Source organism: Psammomys obesus, unplaced genomic scaffold (genome assembly GCF_907164565.1).
Source record: "Psammomys obesus unplaced genomic scaffold, mPsaObe1.curated_primary_1811, whole genome shotgun sequence".
Classification (NCBI taxonomy): domain Eukaryota; kingdom Metazoa; phylum Chordata; class Mammalia; order Rodentia; family Muridae; genus Psammomys; species Psammomys obesus.
The window spans coordinates 2,829,956-2,837,962 of NW_026585690.1; the positions used below are offsets into that span (position 1 = coordinate 2,829,956).

The 8,007-nt window shown below is 45.3% G+C and overlaps 1 protein-coding gene across 2 annotated transcripts in view; it reads left to right on the forward strand.

Annotated features, from left to right (window-relative positions):
* Nucleotides 1-5,315, forward strand: part of LOC129668461 (cytochrome c oxidase assembly protein COX18, mitochondrial) — a 12,061-nt gene extending 6,746 nt beyond the window's left edge. For both annotated transcript variants that reach the window (XM_055596486.1, XM_055596492.1), the window contains exons 5-6: nt 2,238-2,345; nt 4,844-5,315. In XM_055596486.1, the coding sequence (XP_055452461.1) occupies nt 2,238-2,345; nt 4,844-5,017 (282 nt within the window). In that variant the 3' untranslated portion in view covers nt 5,018-5,315. The remainder of the gene's footprint in view (nt 1-2,237; nt 2,346-4,843) is intronic.
* Nucleotides 5,316-8,007: the final 2,692 nt, after the last annotated feature.

An 8,007-nucleotide genomic window follows, 5' to 3' on the forward strand; every position in this document is an offset into this window, starting at 1 on the left:
AGATAGATAGATAGATAGATAGATAGATAGATAGATAGATAGATAGATAGATATTCCTGGCCAGAGCCAGGCACATTGGCACATACTTGTAATCCCAGCACTCTGGGAGGCAGAGGCAGGCAGTTCTCTCTGAGATCGAGGCCAAGCTCATCTACAAAGTAAGTCCAGGACAGCCAAGGGCTACACAGAGAAACCCTGTCTCGAAAACCAAAAAAATAAAAATTAAAAAAAAAATTAATAAATAAAATCTGGCCATATACAATGGAATGGTGTTGTTGTGTGTATCCATTATGTAAATGTATTGGTAGGGAACCACAAATAACCAGTTGCCATTCTCTTAATAGGATAATCAATTTCTTGATGAGGTAAAGAGAAACACATACATGAAAAATATTCCCATAGTGCTTCACTCAAACAGTACACTGAACTAAAGAGTTCATACTTTGAGTAAAACTTTCACAAACCTCATGACAAATGGGCACTGTCTGGGAATTCTAATATTCATCTTCTTTGTGGCAGACACCTCCTATCTTTTTTCTAAACACCTTGGAGCTGAGAAAGTAGTGGAGTTGGTGGGATGCTTGCCTAGCATTCCTGAAGCCCAGGGGTCTATCCCACCACTCATAATCCCTGGGCATCATGGTGTACACTGTAAGAGCAATCAGAAGTTCAAGGTCTTCAACTGTGTAGCAAGATCCATGCCACCTGAGGAGATGTATATCCCTGTTAGAGACGGAAGAGGTGGGGCGGAGAGATAGCATGGTGGTTAAGAGCACTGGCTTCTGTGCACAGGTCCTGGGCTCAATTCCCAGCATCCACGTGGCTGCTCACAATGGCTTTTAACTTCAGTACCAACTCCATGTGTGACATCTTGATGAGATAAAGTAGAGAAACACATACATGAAGAAAACAGCATTTTTCGGTCTCCTCTTCTGTTACCCATAGTGTTTCTGAACTCCACAGGCACCAGGCACACATGTGCTACACACATATGTATAGGGAAAACACCCATACACATATTTTTTGTCTGTTTGTTAAGATTAAAAAATAGAACTAGGGTCCTGGAGAGATGACTCAGTGGGTCCTGGACAGTGGCTCACTGTCTGCTTTTCCGGAGGTCCTGAGTTAATCCCTGCCAACCACATGGTGACTCATAACCATCCATACTGGGATCTGATGCCTCTTCTGGCCTGCAGGTGTACATGCAGATAGAGCACTCATGCATTAAATAAGTAAATAAATAAATCGTTTTAAAAAATAGAGTCTAAAGTCATCAGTGAATTTTGTTGGGGAAAAATGTCATGTGCATTATAAATGTTCTTCCTTAAGAACACTTATTGTGGCTCCGTGGTTATGTTCAGTGAATATAGGAAGAAGGAATTGATAAAACAGAAGGCCAAAATGAATTACTGTCAGTGCTGTAGTCTGTTCTGTATGCCATTTGATGACTAAGAAAAAGCTGTAATTTAACAGTATTGTGTGTGGGTGTCTCTGAACAGTTGACAGGAATTATTTATAATCTTGTGAGTATTAAATTGTTATTTTAAATGAGGGAAAGCTGCACACAAGAGTTAAAACTTGTGTGAGGTTATGAATCTCTGGGAACGCAGGGCCACCAGGTGTGGGGAGAGCTGTCTCTAAACCCATCACCTGGGAAGTTGAGGCAAGGGAGTCCCTATGTAGTGAGAGCCTGCCTCACACAACCAGCAGCAACCCCAGGCTTGCCCTTTGCAGTCACGGCCCCTGCTTCATATGCACAGAAGCCCAGGCGTGGTTCCCGGCCCTGGATAGACGGTTACGTCCATGCCTTCATTGGCATTGAGAGTGTCGTGTTTAAGGGCTGGATGCAGAGGCCATGGCCTTGCACACACTAGGCCAAGTGCTCTGCCATTGAACCATGGTGCCAGCCCTAGAAGGTATGGGTGGAGGCTGGTCACAAATCAGCGCTTATTGAGTTGTGGTTCACACCTGAGATCCCAGCAAAGGCAGTAATTGAGGCTACCCTAGTCTATAGAGTAAGTTCCAGGCCAGTCAGGGCTACATGGTGAAACCCTACCGGAAGACACTGTCTCACAGATCTGTAAGCCAGAGATGACCTCGAGTTGCTGATCCAAATCACAAATAGTAGGATTATAGGAGTGTACCTCAAAGCCTAGACTTCAGCATTTGTTTTAAAGGTTACCTGATTTAATGTGAATTTTAGTAATCATGCTATGTCCTTCATGATTTCACTTCAGATTTTCTCTCTACAAAAAATTGGAATGTCTCGTTTTCATATGTACATTACAAACTTTGTCCGTGCTGTATCGGTGTTGATGATCCCCATTGCCGCAACAGTACCTTCGGTGAGTAGCACCATGCTGCTTGTGGCCCATGCTCAGCTCCCACGGCCTGGCACCCTGCTGCTTTTACCCACTTGAGCCTTGCTCTTGAACTTGACTGTGTAGCTACTGTCTGTGCCATCAAGCAGCACTTTTGAGCATTGCCTGGATGTGTCCCGCTCTCCTTTCAAACTTGTTACTCCCTTCCTCTGCTTTGATCTGACAGAGCACCTTGCATACTCTCGTAGTTACCTAGAGTCAGTAGACGAGTGTGAGGAATTAGTAACTAGACTAGTAATTAGTCGAGCTAATACACTGAACAACTTCCATATAGACTGGACCACCAACTTAGCAAAGAAAGCCCTGCCGAGTCCACATGTACTCATGAGTACTGGTTGACCTTGTGCATTGCTGTGGGTTTCCCTCACTTGTCCCTGTTGAGATCTCAGTAGGCTTTTGAAAGAAATAGAACAAACAACTGGCGTTACAACTACTTCAGTCCCTTACACATTTCCCACAGCTACTTCAGAAGTTGCCAAAAGCTGTGTCTTGTGTGTTTCATCTTCACTCAGAGCCAACATGAAGCCATTAAGTGGAATTCAGTTGCCAGTAATTAGAGTTAGATGAGCAGACCCAAAGTTCTCACAGTCCTCAGGGATCCGAAGCAATGTGCTGTTGTGTAAACATGTATATTAAGCTGGTACTTGAATGAAGGTCGTTTACCTGTGTAAAGTAAGTTCCCACATCTCTGAAGTAGACCTCGTGCCGTGAGCATACGGTGATATGTATCACAGTGCTCTCTTAAAGAGGAGTATTGCTGTCAGACATGGCGTACCCCAGAGCAAGATGGAAGAACCCCTGATGAAACGAGCAGTGTCATGTCAAGCATCAGGCTCAGAGTTAGGGACAGGTCTGAAAAGGTGTATCACACACCAGGACTAACCCATCCAGTGTAGGGTGAGACAGAGCCTGCCACTGCTTTCTGCTCCATCACACATAGCCTCTGGTATTGGCCACAGTGGTCAACCATGTGAGCAGGTTGGTTGCAGAAATGGTAGACGGCGCTTCAGATACACATGGTCCTTCTAAGGATCACTGCTAGATGTCCCACCACATAAATGTGCACATGTCTCCTTTATTTGCTCATATCTAAGCTGCTTAAGAGCCTAGGAAGTATCTACAGTGCTATTTTAGAAACCCAGCTAAAAATTAGGGTTTTGTTTCTTAGCAAGAAGAGGAATTATGTAGATGGCAGCCTAAAGCTCCACCTGGATGCTTTAAGCAAAAAAAAAAGTGGTGTGGTGGGAGGAGGGCATGGCCGTTGTCCCAGCTGCTGAGGAAGCGAAGCAGAAGGATCTCCGCACGCTGGACACAGCCTGATTTTATACTGGCACTTGCATGTGTGGGTCCATGTGTGGTGGTCACAGGACAGCCTCCTGCAGTCATTTCTCCTTCCGCCAAGTGGGTCCCGGGGATTAAAATCTTATCATGTGTTTGGGTGGCAAGCACCTTTCCCAGCTGGGCCATCTTGCCAGCCGTAGGCACTCCTGTTAAGGCTTTTTGCATATTGCGTCATAATTTTCGAGGTGGTGTGGTACAGTGAGGAGGCACTGTTCAACAGTCTCCCGTGTCAGTGAGAGGAGCCTGAAGCTCCGAGGGAAGGTAAACAGCTGATTGTACTGCTTAGGCCTCGAGTGTCCAGGCAGTTCAGCTGTCATTTGAAACTGCTGTGCTAATCTGCCTTTGCTCTATTCTGCTCTTGAGGTCTCATGGTAAGCAAGTGCGGACACTCACTGTGGCTGTGTACTGTCCTTACCATTCTGTGCAAATGCTCTCATAACAGCCGACAAGATGGGCACAGTGACTGTCCCGTTTTACAGATAGGGAACTGAAGCAAGAGAAATAACCAGTACAAGTCAAAAATAGTGAACAGGACTCGGACCTGGAGCACTTCACCCCAGGCTCACCAGCCACATAGTGTTTGCTCAAGCAAAGCCTGAAGCGCATGTGAGTGTAAGAAACACATGTATGTATAGAAAGACAGCAGGGCTTAGTCAAAAGCACCAGGCTGGGTTGTATCACAAAAGAAAGTTGATAATTCTGTCTCTGAAGAAACAAATGCATGGAGATGACATGGAGAAACTAGTTTCTGGGGAGTCGTGCAAGACTGACAAGTAAAAGGAGGAAACGAGGTTTAGTGAGACTGCCATGGGAAGCGGCCACATCCCCAGGCTCCCACCATCTGTCTGTCTAACCAGCTTGTCAGTACCTGTGGTGGAAGAAAAGTCCTCAGAGCCAGAAAAGGGGGGTGCCTTCTGCTCTGCCTGGGACCTGCTTTCTCATCCGGCTGCTATTCTGCGTGCGTTCTTGTGTTCTCAGCCTCTCTTGCCTGCTGGACCCCAGGTGCTATCTCGTAGCTCACTCAGAATGCTTTTTTTTTTTTTTTTTTTTAATTTTTTCTGCCTGCTTGTGCAAAACTTGACCACCAGGAACAGGTGCTAACCATCCTGTGCTCTCTCTAGTCGCTTGTTCTCTACTGGCTGTGCTCCAGCCTCATGGGCCTCTCACAGAATCTGCTGCTGCGCTCCCCTGGGTTCCGCCAGCTTTGCCGGATACCACCCACCAAGTCGGACTCGGAGACCCCTTACAGAGACCTCTCTGCTGCCTTCTGTGCCAAGTTCCTTTCAAGAAAATGATACCAGCCACTTCCAATATGTTTGAAATAATTATAGACGTCACTGTCAGTTTTGTATAGCAATCTTAAAAGACTTTATTTAAACTATAAAGCACTGTGGGAAAGATGTAAGTTAGATGTAGTTGACAATAATAGTTAAATCTTTTAAGTATTAAGAAAAAAATGTTCAGTTGCAAAAGTGTGACAATAAGACAGGATGCCTGAACTTCTTCATAAAATCATAGCTTTGCTGAGAACAGGACTAGGTCCTGTGTGATCTCTGTGTCAACTGTCCACATAATAAAGTTTTGTAAATTAAAGGCTCTGGTGAAATAATTCCTTATGTGTGGGTCGAAATAATTCCTTATGTGTGGGTCGGTGGGGCTGTGCACCTGTGTTCAAGTGTATACAGAAGCTGGAAGCTCCAGATCCCTCTAGGGTTGAAGTGGGCAGCCGAGGTGGGTGCTGGGAACCGAACTCAGGTCTTCTGGAAGACCAGCATATACTCAACCACTGAGCCATTTAGCCATGTTGGCAGCCCAGGTGAGGTGACGCTCAGTACTTTGATTGGGGGCTGATTGTAGGTCTGTTTGTGGATTTGGAAACAGTCTGTAGAGTTTTTTTGTCTGTCCTTTTGGCAAGTTCTAGTTAAGTAATCCAGTGGGGTCTGGAGAGGTGGCTCCGTGGCTAAGAGCACTTGCCCTCACAGAGGACCATGCACCTGATGTCACCTGAAGTGTATGTGGAGGGATTGAGTGCTCTCCTGGGATTAGAACAGGAAAAGCTGATAGGTGATATAATTTGTGGCTTCTGGCCTTTGCTTGTTTGATTCAGAAATGTGAAGGTTGTGGTTGATGTATTCAGGAGTAAATTGGGCAGAAATAGGGGCCCGATCCTGAGATCCCTGAGACCTCAGATGAGGCCAGGCGGTTGCAACCAGGTGCCTTCTCTGCAGCCCAGCATGGGGAGGGGGCTGATTGATGGGTACCGTTGACCCTGCCTTGCTGGAGATTTTGTATTTACAAATCTGCCTGCATGCTAAAGTGTGTTCTTGTCTCCAAATCAACATTCACAGTTGATTGGGCATTGGTGAGGAAATTGAGTTACTTGAAGAACTGAAATTCATACTAACTGATGCTCAGCCAAGTTGTAACCATGCTTCCCTCACAACTGCAGTACCATGCTTTTCTCATTTCTTCGCCTCCCCTTTCCTTTTTTTTTACTGCATTTAAAAAAAAAATTGTGTGTGTGCACGTATGCGCACACATGGTGTGCGTGTCAGAGGATATCTTGCAGTAGTTTCTCTCATTTCCTCTTGTGGGTTCCCTGGAAGCAGACTCAGGTTACCAGGCTTGGCAGCTGATGAGTGCCTTTAGCCACTGAGCCATTCACTGGCTCGCACTTCCTTCCTTCCCTCCATCCTTCCCTTCCCCCTCCCCTGTCTCTCTTGCCTCTCTCTGCCTCTGTCTCTTTCTATGGAGTGTTAGTAATAAAACTTTAAAAAATATTTTGAAAGCTTTATTTTTTTTTATTATTTTTAAGTGTGTGTGTGTGTGTGTGTGTATACATGAGTGTAGGTGCCTGCAGAGGCCAGAGGCATAGGATCACCTGGAACTGGAGTTGGAGTTGTGAGCTACTCTGTGGGTGCTGGGAACTGAATCAGGTCATCTGCAAGAGCTGTAAGTGCTCTTAACCACTGATCCATCTCTTTTCATCCTAAAAGGGCTTTTTAAAAAATTAAATGTTGCCATGCAGTGGTGTGGCACACCTGTAGTCCCAGCAGTCAGGGAGCCAGAGACAGGCACATTGCTGTGAGTTCGAGGCTAATGTGGTCTACAAAGTGAGTCCAGGACAGCCAAGGCTACACAGAGAAGCCCTGTCTCAAAAAAACAAGCAAACAAAGAAAAATGTGTGGGTGAGAGTGTCTCATGTAGTCCCACCTGGCCTTGAAGTCACTGTGTAGCTGAGAATGATCCTTAACTTCTAATCCTCCACCTTCCCAGTCGTAGCTAACAGCAAGTTCTTTTTATCCCAGTCAGGGCTAAGTAGTGAGATCCTGTCTACAAACAGAACAGAACAAAAGTTTTCATGGGCAACATAACCTAGAAAAAAAAATGACAAAAAGACATTGAAAGAACCATTTTGAAGTCAGAAGAGTGAGTCCTCACAGGTAGTTGCTTTCATTTCCATATATAATTTAGCCCTTGTCTTTTGGTTGGTTTGTTTTGTTTTCTGAGACAGAGTTTCTCTGTCCTGGAATTATTCTGTAGACCAGCCTGGAACTCACAGAAAGCTGCCTGCTGGGATTAAAGGTGTGTGCTACCACTGCCTGGCAGTCCTTGTCTTTTTAGACGCTGTCAGACTCAGAGGCTGGAGCTGTTAGTGTCTCAGGGACACAGTACTTGTCCAGCATGTACAGACCTGGGCTCAGCTGTCGCCACACTGCAAGAACAAAACAAAGCCTGTAGCGTTAAGGACTGAGCTGAAGTTGTTATCCACAAAGGAGTTACTCATGACAGGTGGGGTGGAACATGTCTGTAATTGGAAACCCCTGCAGGCTCTTGCAGTAGGAGCACTGAGGTTTGGGCCAGCCTGGGCTATTTAGTAGTACTGTGTCTTAAAAAATATTTTTTTAAGTTTATATAATATATATACATTGTTTATGTGGCCATCACAAATTCCTTTATGTAAGCCACCACGAAGATCATATTGGAGATACTGTAAGATACATCTGTTCCACAATTGTCTTGATACAGACATTAGACTAAAGAAGTCTTGTTGCTCTGATTGTCTTCTAGGGATGGGCCAGAGGAAAAGGACTAACCCTGCTAGCGCCCCCTTCTTCCTAGGCTGTAACTCCAGGCGCAGAGAGCCTGCTGTTTGCATCTGTTGCAGTTAAGAACTCTGTACAAAAAGCCCTAAGAACTGTAACAGCTGCATATGCTGGTTTGTTTGTTTTTGTTTTTTAAGACAGAGAATGACCTTGTAATTCCAAGTGTTAGCAACCACCCA